Source organism: Branchiostoma floridae, chromosome 13, assembly GCF_000003815.2.
Source record: "Branchiostoma floridae strain S238N-H82 chromosome 13, Bfl_VNyyK, whole genome shotgun sequence".
NCBI lineage: Eukaryota > Metazoa > Chordata > Leptocardii > Amphioxiformes > Branchiostomatidae > Branchiostoma > Branchiostoma floridae.
Window position 1 is genome coordinate 301,802 of NC_049991.1, and position 20,027 is coordinate 321,828.

General features: G+C 41.2%; 1 protein-coding gene across 1 annotated transcript in view; it reads left to right on the forward strand.

Moving 5' to 3' along the window:
* The window catches only part of LOC118429281 (gem-associated protein 5-like), a 40,198-nt gene that overhangs the window by 12,767 nt on the left and 7,404 nt on the right, over positions 1 to 20,027 (forward strand). Inside the window, exons 4-18 of the mRNA XM_035839761.1 lie at positions 967 to 1,094; positions 2,706 to 2,779; positions 3,742 to 3,926; positions 4,180 to 4,325; positions 4,565 to 4,736; positions 6,436 to 6,891; positions 7,810 to 7,932; positions 9,316 to 9,414; positions 10,426 to 10,563; positions 14,410 to 14,557; positions 14,950 to 15,066; positions 16,104 to 16,314; positions 18,009 to 18,144; positions 18,723 to 18,925; positions 19,328 to 19,490. Of these exons, the coding sequence (XP_035695654.1) occupies positions 967 to 1,094; positions 2,706 to 2,779; positions 3,742 to 3,926; positions 4,180 to 4,325; positions 4,565 to 4,736; positions 6,436 to 6,891; positions 7,810 to 7,932; positions 9,316 to 9,414; positions 10,426 to 10,563; positions 14,410 to 14,557; positions 14,950 to 15,066; positions 16,104 to 16,314; positions 18,009 to 18,144; positions 18,723 to 18,925; positions 19,328 to 19,490 (2,499 nt within the window). The remainder of the gene's footprint in view (positions 1 to 966; positions 1,095 to 2,705; positions 2,780 to 3,741; positions 3,927 to 4,179; positions 4,326 to 4,564; positions 4,737 to 6,435; positions 6,892 to 7,809; positions 7,933 to 9,315; positions 9,415 to 10,425; positions 10,564 to 14,409; positions 14,558 to 14,949; positions 15,067 to 16,103; positions 16,315 to 18,008; positions 18,145 to 18,722; positions 18,926 to 19,327; positions 19,491 to 20,027) is intronic.

Here is a 20,027-nt window from a genome sequence, read left to right on the forward strand (position 1 = left end):
AATAGCTATGTTTTTCTAGTATTGGTTACCTGCCCCTATTCAGGTTTATAACACTAATGTGTCTGAGCCTTTTGTACATTAATTGGGCACTGAGGTGAATCAATATCCATATTTGCACTAAGTTCCTCAAACCTGGGTAATAATAGCACAGAAAAAATGACCACATTGTAAATATTAGTCAGATGATAGCACTATGAAATGAAAATCTTGTTCAGAATTCACTCTAAAATGGTTGTTTGAGAAGGTATGCTACAACAGTCCCTCCCGCGATACTTATAGAACAGTCCCGCAAGGAGGTCACATGACTAGTGCCCGCCATTTTGAATTGCTATAGTTAAAGTATGGTAGTATCGTCGCCGTACATTTTGACCAAAGACAGGGACTTAAAATGCTTGTAAAGCACGGAAACTCCGTACACATCAATGGGGCACAATCTTGAACATGTTTGTGGCGGTAGGTTTAGGTGTCGTTGCGCGACAGCCGATATTTTTGTGGATATAGTGGGCATTCGCTAAAAAGACATTTTGCTGGGCGTTCGCTAAAAAGACCATCGAGAATCGAAAACTTTGATTTATGTCACTTCGGGTCAATGGATTGACTTGAAACTCAGGATTAATACATGGGAGCACAACGTGGACATATTCCAAGCAAAAAAAATGAGATCCGTGCAGCGCGGACTTCTCTAGAGTGGGCGTTTGTGGGCATTCGCTAAAAAGACCCTCCCTGCTCAGAGCTTCTAACTTGAGTTCTGCTTCTCGCTGCTATATGTAGCTGATATAGGTGGCGCTTTTGTGGCGAGAAAAAAATCCCAAACGTGGCTAAGCTTGTATCCCCCCTCGTCCCAGTTCATCACTGGGGTTGACCTTCTTATCCAAAGAACTCTCCCATATCCTATATTCTACCAACCTGATGACATTAATTTCGGAAGCGATGTGAGTGTTTAGATGATGACTATCAATGTTGCAGGAGTCAGCACAAACCTGGCACTGTACAGCTGTGGAGGTGATGGTGAGATCTACCAACACTCTTTCAACAAGACTCAGCAACTAGCTGTCTGTATCTCTGACATCATTAAAACTACCAATCAAATCAAGGTCAGTAAACGTCATCTATCATCGAAGTAGTGAGAACTGAAATTTTGCCATGCATTGTCCCACATACATGTGGTTCCCATGTATTTCATAGAACATTCCATGACTGTTATTTAAAGGCACCCAGTGCAATTATTTTCACTTGTTCGAATCAGGTTTTGATTTGTGAACGCATGAATAAGATTCAATTCGCTGGATGACCTCACGTGTTGAAAATTACTGATGGGAAAATGTTAGTGACTCTATCCTGTGCTAATTTATTGAGGGATGCAGTAAATCAAAGGAGTCCGTTTGCGGCATATTTTTGCATCATTTTAATCACTGAAAGTACAAAATGATACAAATGTGCTAGCTTGGTGAATTCAATATCGTGCCGATTGTCTCCCCCAAAATACTTCCAATTCTAATGCTCTAAAAATTGCACTGCGTGCCTTTAATTCAATGACAGGACATTTTGCTAGCACTTGTGGAACACCATCTGTCACGTTTTGTATACTTGTGTACTTGTACTCTTGGGTAGTTTTAAAGAACGCTTGCAGATAGATGTGCAGAAGTTAGGTGTGACGGGTCGTTCAGTGTAATATAAACAGCTGCTGCCGCGCCGCGTGCCTGCGAAGCTGGTGTGTTACGCCGAACGGCGGTTATACCGGCTATATAGATAGAGATACAGATACAGATACCAAAAGATATGATGATCCGTCAACACTTTTATATTTTCTAATTAATTATGCAAATGAGGCCATCATTTGCATAATTGATATCTATCGACATTTCTCTCCTTCCCAGCTACATATGTGACAAGTTTGAAAGTCCTATCATAGAATGCAGTGGATTTTTTAACTTTCCTCATTCATTTTGTAAATTAGCTTTTGATTTACATAATTAGTATCCCATTATGTTAGTCATCACTCATTCTATCTAGATACCAAAAATCATGATGATCCATCAACACGTTGTCGAGCTACTCTCGTCCAAAGTTTGAAAGGAAACCGGTGCCTGCAGTTCCAAAAAAGCTGCTAGGGGCCCACACTCATAACACTTTGTCTCTGCCCCAAGGGCTACAGCATGTCTAGAACACAAGATATCAAAAGTTAAGATTCTGCTGCAGTACATTAGCAAGCCGCTAGGGGGCCCTTTATCGAACTTGACCTTCATTTTCCCGACCCACCTACCAAATATCATCAGGATCCATCCAAGGCTTCTCGAGTTATGCTGTTCACACACACACAGACGTACAAGCCTAAAACATAACCTTGCCATTCTGGCAAAGCTAATGATTCTGCCTCATTTGCATGTGTTAACTTTCCAGATATTTTTCTGCATAACAAGAAGTTTTGGATAGATTGCAATGATATTTGGTTTGTGGGTAGGTCTTGGGAACACAAAAGTCATACATTGTAATTGATATCCCAATACCCCATTTTATAAACCCTGGCTATACATACACATGAAGGTTATTTCCTGGTATAAGCTAAGGTAACCTAGCCTTATCTGTACTAAGTTATAAGATTATCCAGATTTATTAACAAGATTTAAATGTCAGAACTGGAAACCCTGTGAAAAATGGTATTTCCCATGTATGCCTTACAAATGTCAATGTTCTCTCTGTCCCAGCACAAACTGCCTCCTGCGACAGAGATTGCCTGGAGGGAGGATGGACAGTTTGTGGCCATCGGTAATGAGGATGGGTAGGTTTCACATGTGTGGCAGTTCAATTTGAATGTTTCTTTGTTAATGTTTTGCAAACCTGGTACATGTATGCCTCTTTATTGTGCATCACTCCAGGTTTGCTCCTTAGCCGTTGAGTCTTTCCGTTCCAGGCAGGAGACTCGCCTGCCCTAACCCGGGACCTCAACTCCCCCCCTACGTTGCCCCTTGCGGTGCTATTTGGAGGGTAACCCCTATGTAGGCATACAAAGTAAATTTTTGTACTAAAGAGTACAAGCTGCCAATCCGGACAGATTTAATTGAGGGGTTCATTCTCCAACAACAGTTCTAGGTGGATGCGCATGGCTTTTGTCATCGTACATTTTACAGTGAACTCATCAAAAACAAGTTTAGATCTTGTATACATCCATATAACTGTGATTGAAGCTGTACAGATATTTTTTTTCTTCTTTGACCAACGAAATGTAGACATAGCTGTTGAATACCAGACTGTATTGTCCTATTGCTAACATCAATAATATCAAAGAAAACTAAAACCATCAGAACATGGTTGAAATTTATTGATTATTGCCATCAATAGAATAAATGGCCATAGTAAAGCCTGCTTTGGGGCAAAAAAGTATGACTATGAAGAACTTGTGCACAATCATTTTCAAGATCCATTTCTACTCTATTTTTCATCGTAAGACGTTCCCCGATGGCTAATTTTACCTACAATTTGCGTACCATGTACTAGTTGATACACTGCAATTGATGCAGGTACACATGTGTAAGCTCATAAACCCCAATTGTACGTTAACCTACATTGTACAATGTTTGTGGCCACAACTTTATATACTGTAAGGCATTATTACTGCATATAATATCACCATCGTGGTAAATTGTACGAAGTATGTGACCAGGCCCTATAATCTGTACCTGTTCATATAGTAAGAATAAATGTATGCAGTTCTTCTTGTATTGTATCAAAATATGTTTTCAGGTCAGTTGAGGTCATGGCCAGTCATAATCTTCGACGTATCTGCATCATTCGGACTCACCATCGGCCAATCAACAAGCTGTGCTGGCATCCCATGTTGCCTGATGCCCCAGCTCTCTACAGCTACTGGCTGGCATCTGCATCCAACCAATCAGATGTGCATGTTCACAACCTCCTGGCTGTGATTGGTCAGTCACTTTTATTTACACGCTGCATGTATGATGAAGATGTTGTGTTTCTGGTTACCCGACCAACCCTAGCAAAGACATGAAATTTTCGTGACGAAATTCGAAACAGACTGTTAACAGTTGATGTAAGAATGTGTGGTAAACATTGTTACAGTACTTTGTTCAGTTTATTGATATACTCATAAAGTAAAACAACAACCTTTTTTTCCTAGGCAGTATTGCGTGATTAGTTTGCCATTATGTATATTTACAGGAGCTGATACTCAGCCAGCTGTCCCTTTGGTCTTTTCTGAACCATTTCGTCAGGCTGAAGGCCACAAGGCAAAAGTGGTGGATTTGTCCTGGAGTCCTCATCGGCCAGGCTGGCTGGTGTCTGCCTCATACGATAACACAGCTCAGGTCAGGTCACACTTCTACATGCTCATTGTCTGGATGTCCTCTACAGGCAAGGGAACAGTAGTATGCAGAAACTGTCATGTGTTTAACATTTGATGTCTTTTATTATTGATGAATTTCATGTACATGAAACTCCAACATAATTAAGAATTGTATTGATGATGTTTTGTACTTTCCATGTGTTTAGTAAAGTTTTGTCTGAAACATGCAATGCTTGAATCCAAAGTTTTGTGATTTTGAAGGTGTGGGATATGACTAAAGACAAGGCTGTGTCCAACTATCGAGGCCACCAGGGAAGAGTGTTGTCTGTACAGTGGTGCCCCACTGATGTGGACATGGTGTACAGTGGAGGGGACGACTTCTCTGTTCAGTCATGGAAGATATCTCAACAGGAACATAAAGAACCACCCATTGGTAAGTAATAACCTGACTTTAACAGTATCCTAACATATAATGTAAGGTTACCAGTTTACGTGCAGTACCAGTTTACGGTCACTTATGGGCGGGTGCAGACCTCGAGGTGAATTGTAAAAAAGAAAATAATCTTGAGCAGGAAAGAAGTTGACATCTATATGATCTATGTGTCAGTGTCTTATTTATCATATAGAGAAACACCAAACTGGCCGTAAACTGGTCCACCTGAAAGAATTCTTAGCTGCAGGCTTGTTTATTAAAGACGTTCGCACGGCGAGAAATCATACAGAGGAAATATGATGCCACCTGCACCGTCGCCGTTGTCGTCGCTACCCGGCGTAGACCCTTCCCGACCTTGATTTTGCAGATGACATAGCTCTTCTTGAAGACTTTGCCCAAGACCTTCTTTGCAGATTCGAAGCAGCATGTCAAATTATCGGACTGTACCTCAATGCATCAAAAACTAAATTCATTCATTTATATCCCACATATATAGAGTAGCTCTATGCCCCTGATGGGTCCGCAATCGAGAAGGTTACCGACTTTAAATATTTGGGGGGCTACACTGTTGTGAAACATGACATGGAGGTTAGAATTGGCCAAGCATGGAGTGCCATACATGCGCTCCAAAAAATTTGGAAATCTCACATCAGAAAAGAAACAAAAACTAGAGTATTTGAATCTTGTATTATCTCAATTCTACTTTATGGCTGTGAGTCTTGGACAATGAACTCTTCTCAGACCAGAAAACTGGATGGTTCCTCGACCAGGATGTTACGTGCTGTATACAACAAACCTTGGTGGGAACACACAACAAGCTAAGCCTTGCCGGTAAACTGCTTTTTTGGTCCCCAGAAGCAAATAGGAGAAGAGGACGTCCATACCTCACGCTAAAGGACCTTATTGAATCAGAGACTGGTCTATATGATAAGGAACTCATTGAACTGATGAAAAATAGAACACAATGGAAGCAAAACTATGTGAATGCTTCAACTTGTTAAAATCGAGTATGAATATGTAACTATGTATGTATGTATGTATGATGCCACACAGATGAAACATGATGAGCTTGACGCAGACCGACTAAGTCGACCGTAAACTGGTAACCTTACGTTACATGATAGCATATTGTACCTGAAAAAAGACAAAATTATTTCTTCCTACAATACGATAATGATGATCCAACCAACTTATGTTTAAGTAAGAAAACTTGCTCCAAGTCACATAGGGATTGAAATACTTTTTTCTGCATACCTGCGCTGGTGCAGGTAACATTGGAAATTACCTGCACTAGACAAATTTTACCTGAACCACTCAGAATGTAGGAAGCATACTAAAAACTGTTCAGTAAGTATTGCTTTTATTTCTTTTCTACTTCATACAGAGCGCTACCATCATCTGCAAAGATGGAAGGATGCCTACAGCTACTTCATACGTGGTACCAGTCAATGAAACTATTAAACATCCACACACACCTACAACGTAAAACTGCACATCATAGTAACGGTTACATGTACATGTATGATAAAAACCCAGGACATGGACCTGTGCAGTTTTGGTGCAGTTGGACTTCACAAATACCTGCAGTTACAATTCTACATGCACTAACCTGCATATGCAGGTGGTACTTCAAGCCTTGCAGTGTCTGGTCAATATGGTAGCACTGACCAATTACTTTAAACCTTTCATCCATTCTTAGATCACAAACCACCAGGAAGAAAGCCCAAGTCTAAGGGAAAGGCAAAGAACAGGATGACAGAGCCTCATAAACAAGTAGCACAGGACCTGAGGCAGCCAGAGCTTACCAGGAGCCAGGAGCAAGTTGGTACAGGCCCCAGCAGGGATGGTGCTTTATCTCAGGAGGACATGGGAGGGACTATGGGAACCAGTCTTCAGTCTGAGGACCTGCTCCGACTCCTGGAGGAGAAGCGAGCCCAGCTGTTGAGGAGACAGAAGGCAGAAGACTGTACATCAGGAGTGCCTCAACTCTCGCTGTGTGAGGAGGACATTGCCTCAGCAGATTCTGAAGGTCAGGAGGCAACTGGTCAGCTGAAGAGTCCGACTAGTCAGAGATCACTCATGGAGGATGTAATGCCAGTGCAGAGGACCAGGGAGAATGCAGTACCTATTGTAGCCTCAGCAGCGGAAGGGAGAGGTGGGATTACTGTTGATTTTGATTGTATTTGCTTTCTATTATTACTAGCTTCATTCATTATTGTGCTAATATAAGTGTGTCTATGTTGTTGTTGTTGTTGTTGTTGTTGTCCTTGTTAAAGTCTATTATTTTGCTAGACGTTGTCCCTGGGTGCTGGGTAACTCAGAAAGTTTCTTAGAATTGAATGATAAAAACAGCACCCTCTCATGTGATTATGTTTATAATGTTAAAAGAATGGAACCAAATTTGGAGACCTTGTAATTAGAGGTCAGTATATGGGATTTTAATGACCTGGTGTATGGGGAAAATAAATCCTATTCTGATTGGTCGACTTCATCTGGCTATATAATAAGAAGTATTATTCATTAGATGTTGTTTTTATTTAGACATTTTGAAAAAATAATTATTATTGTTTTCTCAAGTGCTGTGCCAGGTAAAATTGGATCTGTGCGGATATTTCTGATGTCTACCTGCACCTAACCTGCACTGGTCAATGTACTGGGGTTTATACATAAAATTTAATGTCCTATGATGTAGGTGTATATGGATCGTTATCAGCTGCCTTGACTGTTACCACTTATAAAGTATAAATTAAAGAAAAAATAACAGTAGTTTTTGAAGTTTTAGTATGATCCATACCAATTCAGAGTGGTTCAGGTAAAATTTGTCTGGTGCAGGTAATTTTTGATGTTACCAGCACCAGTGCAGGTATGCTGAAAAAAGTTATTTCGAGCCCTGAAGGTACAACCTTCCTGTTTATTTCCGTTACACTGTTGTGAGCTATAAGGGTGATTTACCTTTATTTAATATTTATCAAATATGTCATAAGCCTAGAAAAAAAGGTTTTCATTACTGAGTAATGTTACAGTAATCACTCAGCAGCCAATGGACACCTAACCTCCTGCCATTACCATGTAGATCCAAGAGTTAATAGAAAGAAGAAGAAGGGGCGGTCACTATTTCCTTTATCAGCTAACATGGACAACCGTGCCAAGTGTCACCTTCAACAGGACTGCCTGGCACTGACAGATCTGACCTATGGTGAGTTCAGACATCTTACTACTTTTGAACTTGTGAAGTCACAGTAGAGATCTAGTTTTCTTTCATTTTTTGTAGAGAGTTGTTACAGGACAATCTTGGACTTTGCAATGGGCAACGTTGAAACGCTTTTTTTATGCAAGCCTACTATATATAGGCTACTTCTCGGTGAAATGTCTGAAGTAGTGATGTTAGGTTAAAAAACTAGACCTGATTTTCAGCTTATCTGAATGTCACTACAGTCACTGTCTTACTCAGATGGTAACACAAGTTACTAACTTTAGTGACAGGCATAAACTTTACACAGCCTTTATGATGAGTAAAGGGAACAACATGATCATGGATGATGCTTGCTTTTACCAGTAAAAGTCTGAGGTTAACAAGTCTCCATGCATATTCTGTTTATTCTGTGCACCAAACAATGATATCAGGATTCTTATCTCCTCTACAGACTACATGTGGGTCATGGAAATTGGTTCCATCATACTTATAGCTACAAGAAAAGTACCTAAATCAAAAATAAGAAAGAAAACAAAGTTTTGGACTTAACATGCAAAACTTGTTGGCAGTTGTCACACGACTTTTGCACACACTCTGGAAGTGCTTGTAGATACGTAGCCTGCTGGCGTTCATGCTACTGTCATACCCCCCAGGACAAATCCAGCTAACCAGATCTAGTCTGAAGATCACAGGTATGAAGATCCAACCCATAAATTGTATTACTCCTATGGTGACAACTAGGGATGGGTACCGGTACAGAAAGTTCAGGTCCAGGTCCGGTTCAGGTCCAAACGATCAGGTCCAGGTCCGGACCTGAACCTGATTCAGTATGACTCATACCAATGGTCCATTTCACTACAAAGAAATCTGTAAAATCCTACAACGCTAACTGCACCAGATAATACAATTGACTGTAAAACTTGGTAGAAATTACTATAAACTCTTCTCTACTTCATTCTTGTTATTTTCTTCCACATGCAAGTGCCAAAACGTGTGAATGCCTGATGAAATAATCTGTCAATTTTCTAATAGGTCCAACATCCGGTCTACCAAATTTTTTGCAGGTCCGGTTTTTCTGGACCAGTCCAATAAGAAAAAACGGTTTTGTACCGGTATGCTGTACCGATACCCAGCCCTAGTGACAACCCATCCTGTAGCAGCAGCTTGTTCAAAAGCGCTGTGCCATGACTTTGTTATTTTTGCCCTGCAGTACAACTGTTGTTTTTTTATCAATAACTACTTCATGTTACAACATTAGACAGGTTTTTTTTTTATTTGGAATAACATTAACTGTCAAACACATCTGTCTAGTTCAGGTCAGATAAGTGTATTTAGAAAGGAATAGCATTTCAGAAGTGAAAGAATCTTCAACCATGTTCTTTTCAGAAAGAGCTGCTGGAGACTTAGCTGCTGGAAGTGGAGATCTTGCTGGCCTTGGGCTTTTCTTTGACAGAAGAAGTCTGTACAAAACCTTCAAAGAAGAAAGTAAGTTTCTCTCTCTCTCAGTATAGACACACTCACTCACACACACACACACACACACACACACACACACGTATGACTTGTGTGTATGTAGGTAATGTAACATTGTGTATTGGTGAAATTCAATGTAACTACACGAAGAAGAAGAATGTAGCTATGTATGTACATGTATGTATGAACAGGTTCAATTTCATGAGTAAATATTTAGCTAATTTAGATGTAGTGGCCCCAAAACTACATTGTACATTATTATCTAGCTCTACTGCCCAATAATTACACAGTTTGATGAGATTATGCTCTGATGATAAATGACAATTCACATTCAATTTGTAATCTCAAGACTTAAAGAGCTATTGTCTGTGAATGATGATTTAAGGCTGTAACAGGGAAGGAACAATGTTATAGCTGTTTTTTTTGTATATTGTAACTTGGAGATAAACTTTTGACAATATTGCAGTTAAGAGAAAAAATATTTGAAACCTACTACATATTTCACCACAAAAGTCCCTGTCTAACATTGCTTTTCTAAACTCTCAAAATCAATTCCAGAGTCTCTAGTTAAAATGTCCATTAAATTCAAAATTCTACAATGTACCTGGCCACTCAGTTTCCATGGGAGAAGGGACAACATTTTTCCTGCTAGGCTCGACAGCAATGTCCCGCAAATTTTACAGGTAAAATTTGATGAAGGCTACTCAGAAGGAATGGTCTGCCTGTAGACATTTGTTATTGATAATGTCAGCCTGACTTTAGGATTCTTCATTTTCTAGTAAACACATGACTTGTGTAAGAAATTGTCACGTGAAGGTTAAAGATTTAGATAGAAAAGTTGATGAGGGATCTTGGACTTAGATTTGCTGAATGAAGGATCTGGACAGTACAAAATGTACACGCATGATTGTGTGACTGCTCAGGGTGGAGGTAACTTGACATATGCATGCTGGAAACCAATGAAACAACCATGATGATGCACTGTATTGGCAGACTTTTTTTAGGGGTGTTCTTTTTTTTTAGGTCTTAATCATTTGCAGAACGGTCATCTGGATCATAGTCTTCAGTTAGCCATCTGGAGAGGTGACATTGTGGGAGCCCTGCAGATGGCCAGGCAACATGGCCAGCTGACTGACTGGTTAGTGGCCATGGCACCTCTAGGTGAGTCAGCCACAGTCTTACTTCAGATGTATAGTTGGCAATATTACTAATGATTATGAGAACAGCACCTACTGTCTGATCTGTAACAGTAAGGGAATGTTCACACTTGTGTGTAGATTCAAGTCCATTAACATGTTTTTGGTTTATGCCAATATGGAACGCATGTAGTGTCAACTCAAGGATGAGAGTAGGTCATGTACGTGCAATGGACCCTTCCAGCCAAACGCCATATCGAACAAATAGAACCCCCTATTCTATTTCGAATACTCGGTCAAAAACAGCCCTAGTGGGACAGGAATGGGCAAAGAAAAATGCTATGCCTTTTTTGTTGATGACTATACCGACCGAGTATTGTTGTTTTGGGAAGGGTAGGCGCTACACAGCATTACTTTCTTCCTGGACAGGATGCACATGTAAAGCAATGTTCGTAGAAGAGACGGGACTCCGCACTAGCGGACTTTGTAGTGGTGTCTTATATTTGACACGTGGTACAAGCTCCCTCTCCGCGAGTGACCGAGCTACTTTCTTCTTAATTTGGTTTTTCTCCTGAGCATGTATGCACATGTCATGTATGCAACAAACGTGGTAGACAACCTGTCAAATATATACGTACCCAGCTTTACACCTGCATCGACCGCATGTCAGAAACTGGGCACTCCTGCCCACTAACAGGGTAATATTATGGAGCGCCTCCCGCTTGCGCTTTGATTGAAATTATATTGCCCTAACCGCAACTACATACGTCCCCTCTTAAAATGACTGTACCCAGTGGATGTAGCCTTCCACAAAGAATGCATAGCATTTTTCTGTCGCCCGTTCTGAGAGGATTTTAAGGCCCCAAAAGCTAGACCGATGTCAGTCAGTATCCTCAGCCTAATAGCGGCGACGGCCATGTTTTTGCAACTCGCGCCGTTTTTGACCGAGGTTTTGAAATAGAACCCGACATCGAACAAGGGGCGGGGCTTTTGGCGTTCGGCTGGAAGGGTCCATTGAAGGAACACAACATGTTTACAACTATCATGGCAGACAAGGGTACAACGTCATCCATGACCTAGCCATGTTGTAACGTTGGTGGTAGCCCAAACCAACTATACATTAAGTGGCGTTAGGTAAAGTCATCATCCCCATCAGGATACATACATGCACATATATCACCAGATTCTGTGTGTATACATAGGGCATCATGTACCAGGGCGGTATGCACTGAAAGATATCATGGCAAAATGCACTGGAAAGGTATATAAGTGCAAAACTTAATGTATTTGTGTCATTAAGCCTAGCTACAGGAGAAATTGTACACAACAAAACCGGTTTGGCCGACAGGCGGAATAAAAGATCTGAACTGGAAGTATGTGGCTCCAGATGTCTCACCAAGGGTTGACTGAGGTGCGATAAATTTTGGGTTGGCGGAAAGAGCTGCCCGGTCGGTCGGCAGAAACGGCTGCCCGGTCCGGAGGTTGGTTTTGGGGGGTTCGAGTATTGCATACAGCAGAGTAAGGTATCTAGTGCAGCGGCGCCTCCTTGGAGCAGAAAGCATTGTAATCTAAATACTAAACATACACTCATCGTAGAATAAATGTATGCAAAAACCGTGTCGAAATTTTGGACTGGGTCTTGGTTGGAAAACGGCTGGTCGTATTCTGTATATAAATTACGACGAGCGTAATTGTGTACACGCTGTAAATCCGATCGTAATAACGGCCGTATTTTCGGGGCATTATCACGTGGACAGTGGTCGATGATATTCAGAATATTCATCTTTTGAATACCGTGTACATGGAATATTCATGAGAAAATGATTAATTATTAATCAAACAGCCTGATTTGCGGGGTACCTGTTTTTAGTAAGTAAATCGCGAGCCGATCTTTGACGATTTTCCTAACAAAATGTGAACTGCACAGCAGAACAATCCTCATAACCATGTTCTTTTGTATGGATGGAAAGTAAAAACATGTGTATTCAAACAGTAAGGAGCCAGATACAACGTAGAATAAACGTAAAATAAAAATGCGCCTGTTTGGCAATATATAACGCAACCAGTTTACACCAGTCACCGACAGGGAGCTTTGATATTGCCGCCGGGCGTGATCAGCGATCGGGAACATCCGCAAGCGCGCACGCGAAAAACCACCTTTCAATTTTGATAGGAATATCTTTGCATTAGCGTTCAATTACAAGTAATTTAGAGCTCGCAGACTCGTCGTCCGATCGATTTTCGGTACATGTGACGGGGGTATTACGACGTCACGGCCGTGTATACAGTTTTGGGGGGTTCAGAAAGTGGCATATTCCCAAAGAACGGACCTGCTCGTATTGTTGCAACATTCAGCACGGACCTTGTTTGTCCGCTATGTTTTTTTTCTTGGTTTACTCTACTTGATAACGACATTTAGCGCCGATGAATGTATTTTGGATATTTTGGAACGACATGTATCGTGAAACCACATCGTAAAGTTCAACACAAAGCGTGTACAGATTTTTGGTTCGGTTTCTCGTATCATCTTATACATACATACATACATAATTCATCCGGTTTTACACCGGTGAGGCGCACAGTCTAAAGCACAAGTTTTCCAGAATGATCTGTCCTTCATGGCAGACACTAAACTTGACCCTGACAGTCCAATGTCTCTTTCTATCATTGTCTTTAAGGTAATGTACGGTCGGCCAACTCTGCGCCTTCCTTCTGGCAGCCAGTCCATCATCTTATATAACGTCCTTGCTCGTAACAACAATTTGTATTATTTATTACACAGATTCAGTTGCGGTTCATACTGCGGTATAATTGGTTCCAAGATAACAAATGCATGGAGTTGCTTCATATACTAACGCAGTTAGCGATGTACCTACCGTATTTCCAACATTTGGAAAATATGATTTTCGATCTTGTAGCAGAGGAATGATGAGGGAAGCTCTGGTATAAGGTCTCATTGATGAGTTTCTTCTTCCCATAGACTTATATGGTATAATACGTGTTTTACATGGGCGCGTTCGTAATAAACCAACCTGAAATAGATCGATTTTTTTTATTCTTTGTTGAGCACAGTTACTCGTCATCATGTAAAAAAATTCCCAACAGCCTCTATGCATACAGTCTTTTTCTAGAACAATTACAAAATGCAGTTAGCCAAGCATCGCAACAGGCACTTTTTAGCTGCCACCAGTCAACCACACCACTCAGAACCAAGGACTGTGTACCTCCGACCTAGCGCGCGGCTGCCAAACTTTTCCTGCTAATTTCTTCAGTTAGAAACAAACTTTCACCAATCTAACTTTTGGGATCAGTTCCGCTGGCTGAAAGGGAATTTCTCACCGCTAGAAACATGCGTCCATACAGCCGTTCAGTTTTTGCTACGATCTCTTTTAGGGTCCCCACTAGCGGAGTAATACATCAATGAGACCATAAGCATACCTTCTATGTTTAAACGCTGTATGGTGTGATGTAGTGTACATGTGTTGTTGTTTATGTAGGGCAAGCCTACACGAGAAGTGCACCTAAATTACTGGTTTGATTTGCTGCGATAGCAAGCCGTCTTGTTTACAATTGGTATACTCGAAACCCCCAAAACCAACCTCCGGACTGGACCGGGCAGCGGTTTCCGCCGACCGACCGGGCAGCTCTTTCCGCCAACCCATAAATTTTTTATCAAACAGGACAATGCAACCAGGCTTTTGGTCATCTACTAGTGGCCACATTGTCTTAGACAGCTTAAATAGTGATTTTTACCTGACAGTCTATGCCACGACTTGCAGGTCTTGTTGTGCTACATGTTCAGAATTTACTGTTGTGAGAATCTTGATACACACCATGTGACCTAAGCCAATATAGCATGCTTGTGTTTCAGCTGGCCACGACGTATGGTTGCAGACTGTGGAGGACTATTCCGAGCAGCTCTGTGCCCAAGACCAGCATTATAAGGCTGTAACCTTCCTACTGGCCTGTCACAAAGTACATGAGGCTATTGATTTGCTGAAAAACAACAAAATGTTCAGGTTAGTAAACTTTTTTATAAAAAAAAACAGGTTCAGAGTAGCAAGTTACAATTGACCGTGTCTACTCTGTCTCCAGTTTTTTCCCTGCTGTTCCCCATCGTGCAGGGGTCAGACATGCTGCCTTGCACTTCAGATGTCACTTCATAAATAAAATAATTTAATCATTTGCCTTTGGGCCAAATTTTGTGAACAAAATGAATGTTAGTGTACATACAATGTATACCGGTAAGAATGCATCTTATTACCAAAAGATTTTGCTGGCTTTACTGACCCAACTTAGATGTTAGTAAATACACGAGAGTTGTCTTGTGTTATATTTTTGTCTGCTAGGGCTTTACATTTAATCTGTCTTTGAATGAAATGTGACAAACACGTTCTCTTGATATCTCCAGAGAGGCTGTGGCCCTAGCCAAAGTCCGTCTCCCTCCCCATGACCCTGCAGTACTGGAGGTGTATGATGCCTGGGCAACTGAGCTGCAGAAAGATCACTACGAGCAGGCAGCAAAGTGGTGAGAACGTTTGTACCAATACATGTACGAGTGTTAGTCACAGATAGATTGCAAGATTATACTGTTAGTTACATTATGATGACGTTGTTATAAAACTATGACTCTGGAAACTAAGGCTGTAATCAATTTAAAACAAGTATTTGGGAATGCAAGTAGCTTAAGCAAAGATGTTTATGATACTGTAAATGCAGAAATGTTCGCGGTGGATTGATGTTCGCGGTTGTCGCGGTGACCACTTCACCGCGAACTTAAAACCACCGCGAACATTTTTCTATTATGGTATTAGACTGCAGTCTATGGTGTTGCCGCGAAATTAAAACCACCGCGAAAAGTCCTTTTCCCCGCTACCGCGAAATTAAATCCCCGCAAACTTAAATGTATTTACAGTAATATACATGTTATGCAAATAATGACTTAATTTGCATAATTAATGAGGAACATGAATAATTTTATTGTTTTCCATAACTGGACTTCAATGAACACATGTAATTTCTGATAGTTGGAACATAAGATCATAAACAGATACCAAATATACTCTTTGCAGCCAGGGCATGAATTGCAAGGAGCTTACAGTTGACGGGGCTAAATTGCAAGCATATGGAACAGCTGCCTTTCATTGTTAACTAACTAAAGGTGACCTCAATATGACAATAATTGCCAGGACTGTAGGTTTTGTAGGTTTTGAAGTGTGGTGGGTTCTTTAATGTGCTCTGCTGAAACATGGGATCTAAAACACCATTCTATCCAAGAGATGGCCCTTATTGAAGCTAGGTACTCAATTCAAACTAAGTGAAGTCGTGTAACGTGTCTTTCCTATGGTTACAAGATTGTTGTATCAATGGATTCAAACCCTTTGGGTTATGTGCCAAACACCCTCCTATTATGCAACATGATCCCACTAAAGGTTATTTTGAGCATTTGATATGACACTGAAACATAAAGGGACTTATAGTTAATTCATTAGATAAGAGATCTTCATTCTGCTGATGTGTTGCTCATCATACTAACCAAAATGTGTTTTGTGTCCTGATTCACAGCTACCTTGCCATGCAGCAGCCCTGTGATGCTGCAGCTGTCCTGGCCAGAAGAGGGGATCTGGAAACCCTGCAGGTCGCTGCAAAAATAGCCGCTGCAGCAGGAAGTGAAGATCAGCTGTCTTTGGTGGCATGTAGATATGCACATGAGTGTCAGGTGCAGTGTAAATGGCGGGAAGGGCAAGATCTTCTCAGGAACCACAAACAGCTACAGGTTTGAACATCCCAAAGACTTCTGATTGTTGTTACTGGGTGGCAGGGCTTTAGCCAGCTCGAAATTTTTTTCCGTCAGCCAATTCCAATCGTCGCGAAAACCGCGAAAATTGATTAGAAGGATTGAACCTGAGACCTTGAAAAACGGGTTTTAATGAGATTATTGTATGCGAAAGGGCGCCGACACACATTGTCAACAATCATAACAATAGCAAAACAAACAGTGTGTGGCTTTTACGGCCGTGGACGGCGTCCCCAAGCCGCCTGTAGCTTTCACCAAGGATTTTTGTCCGTCAAGGTTGACGGATTGGTATGAAAATTTTTCCGTCCGACGCAGCAAATTTCCGTCAATTGACGGAAAAACGGACGCTGGCTAGAGCCCTGCTGGGTGGGTTGATTATTCTCTCTTTGCAGAGAGGGGTTGACTTCTGAGGAGCTTACAATTTGCCAGGCAAATCATCAGGGTCTGTAATGATGTTGGGCTCTTAAACATGCTCAGGGTGTGACTTCACATCCTAACCAAGGGACGTCCCTAACTGAAGCTAGGTACTCATTTTCACCTGAGTGAAGTGGGGAAAGTTGCACTGTATAAAATGCCTTTCCCAAGAGCACAACATTGAGGCCTATCAAGGACTTTGAACCAGGATCTCAGGTGTTCTGGGTCTACCAATTGAACCAAGTGATGTCACATCAAGTTTAAAGGATGAAGATTTCTATCTGACAGAGTCTGCGAGCCCCAGTCACATTGTATGATCGTATGCAATGGCAATTTCATATGTGGTGATAACTCTGCATGGGTAAAACTGGGCGCAATACAGGTTTAATTTGGGAGGTTCAAAACACACTTTGGTCAGTATGATGAGCAACACATCAGCGGAATGAAAATCTCTTATCTAATGGATTAACTACATGTCCCCTTCATGTTGTGAGCATCATATCAAAGTAAAGTTTAGTTGGGTGCGTACTTTGTATATAAAGCTGTGGTCACATACATTTTAGGTCAATGAACAATTCTATTTTATGATTCTATCTATGTCAATTACGGTAAATTGCAATTAAATTGTAGTTAAAAGTGGCAATCAGAAAGTCTTACTATGATGATGGATGGATGGGTGGTTTTGCAGGTTGGTTGGTGGATGGATGCTGGATGGATGGATGGATGATGGATGGATGGATGGATGGATGGATGGATGGATGGGTGTATGGATGGATGGATGGATGGATGGATGGATGAATGGATGGATGGATGGATGGATGGATGGGTGTATGGATGGATGGATGGATGGATGGATGGATGGATGGATGGATGGATGTGTGACTGGATGGATGATGAATGGATGGATGGATATCGCCATGGCAATAGTTTTTATTGCCACACTTATCATCAGTTGCAGCAGGCAATTCACAAGAGACAGAGACAATGACAGTGGATATTTATGCAAAAGAACTTGAGGAAAACATAGATTTGAATTTATCCAGTTCAGGGTCTGTTCAAAATTGTTGGAGAAGGGGTGCATACTTTTTTTAGTTTTTCCATTTTACCTTTCAGTCCCGCAGATCTGTCTGAGCCATCATACGATGTATGTGACCTGGGCTGAAATCTTAATTGTTATAACCTCCCTAGCCTGTTGTGAAATAAAAGAGTTCAGATAATAATACAACTTGATACAATAGATAGTATGTATTTTTGTCCAGGTCCACAGATTGAATCTGTGCCTCCATGAAGTGCTTGTTCATGGTCTGTATGACATTGGCTGTTTGTCAGAAGGCTGGGCTCAAGCAATAGTTCCATACAGCTGGGGAGAATTGGGCAGTCCAGTTTTTCTACCAGGTGAGGTGTTCAGTTCAGTTTGTCCTCGTAGTACGAGGTGTACATGTACAAAATTATGCAATACTGGTATGATAAATTGCAGTTACATTGTACCCTGTGGAATTTCACAAAACTAATATTTAAGCTTCCAGACAGTACAGGCAACTGTAACAGCGGTACTGTACATGTAGGGGCACTAAAATGAAAACATATCTGCAGTTGAAGCCATTACAAGAGAAAAATATTCAGACTGCTTCATATAGAAAACAAGCTTGTTGTAGACATACAAACTGGTAAAGAAATCATGCCAGCTCAGAAGAAAAGAACAAGAAGATGATTGAACTGCAGATCATCCTTAAAACCATGCTCTAATGAAACAACATCTCCTCCTGGACAAACCTATCATCACACCTTACTGCTCACCAGTAGGCTTGTTTCCCCCATACAAGGGGTGGTCAAGAAGTTCTGAGCCTTCCAAAGAAATAAGGCTCACAAAGCTCAAATTATGGGGCATAATTACTTTTACTAATGATCTTTTCATTTTGGTACATATGCAACTGCGAGGCTGAAAATTTATTGATTCCCTCTTGTATCTTCAGAGTTTCTTCAGTACACCGGTGAGTCGGACCCCTTGTGTCCTTGGTCACCTTACCTTCTCCAGGGCCAGTGTTTCCTGGGCTATGTTGTACAAGTGTGGAGTCAGTACTGTGGACTTGATCTGACTACAGGTAACACTCCCCAGCTGTGTCAGCAGCTCACTGCAACACTGACAGGAGGGAGCAAACCTGCCAATGCTGCAAAGGTACAGTCATTGGACAGTCGCCTTGACTCTGTTGAAATAGAGTCATTCCTTTTGCTATTTTTTTACATGTATTCACCACAAGTATCTCCAGTATTATTGCATTTGCTGAAAATCTTTGTTCTTGCATCTTTGCAATTGGTTCCTTATCTTTGAAATGTGGTACTTGAAACTTCCTCTTTATTTTATCTTCTTCAGGCCCTTATTCAAATATGTTGTGTGCCACTGTCTTGACTTGGATTATTAATGTTTCAGAATCCCCCACAATCCTCCACTTTTGGCTTCAGGCTCTGCTTTGAGCCACATTAATATATCTATTGACCAGTAGCGTAGTAGTCCACATTCTGTGTAACATTCAGTAGTTAACGTTACTTTGTTATAAAAATGTTTTTTTTTTCACTACAGTTACTGTGCATGGTGTCATGTCAGGTGACTACAGGTCTGTTGTACCTGGTAGGTGGTGATGTTCATGAAGCTGTGACACACTTTGTAGCTGCAGTACACCTAATACATGACAGAGGGCAGTACTACATTATGAAAGGACTACTACAGATGCTTCTCCCCCAAGGTAGGAAAACAGCTGTCACTATATTTTGATACAAATAACATTTTCTTAAACTGATACAAAAGCAGACAGGAAAGAATGGAAATAAGAGTGGGTATGGAAAGTCTATCGATACACCTGGTTTTGAATGAATGAATGAATGGATTGTTGGGTGGATGATGGGTGAGTGAATGGATGGAATTGATGGATGGGTGAGTGGGTGGGTGGATGGATGGATGGATGGATGGGTGGGTGGGTGGATGGATGGATGGATGGATGGGTGAGTGGGTGGGTGGATGGATGGATGGATGGATGGGTGGGTGGGTGGATGTATGGATGGATGGGTGATTGGATGGATGGATGGGTGGATGGATCGATGGATGGATGGATGGCTTGATGGATGATGGATGCATGGATGGGTGGGTGGATGAATAGGTGGATGGATGGATGGATGGATGGATGAATGAATGAATGAATGAGTGCATGCATGAATGAATGAATGACTGAATGAATGAATGAATGATTGAGTGCGTGGTTGGGTGGATCCATGGATGGATGGAT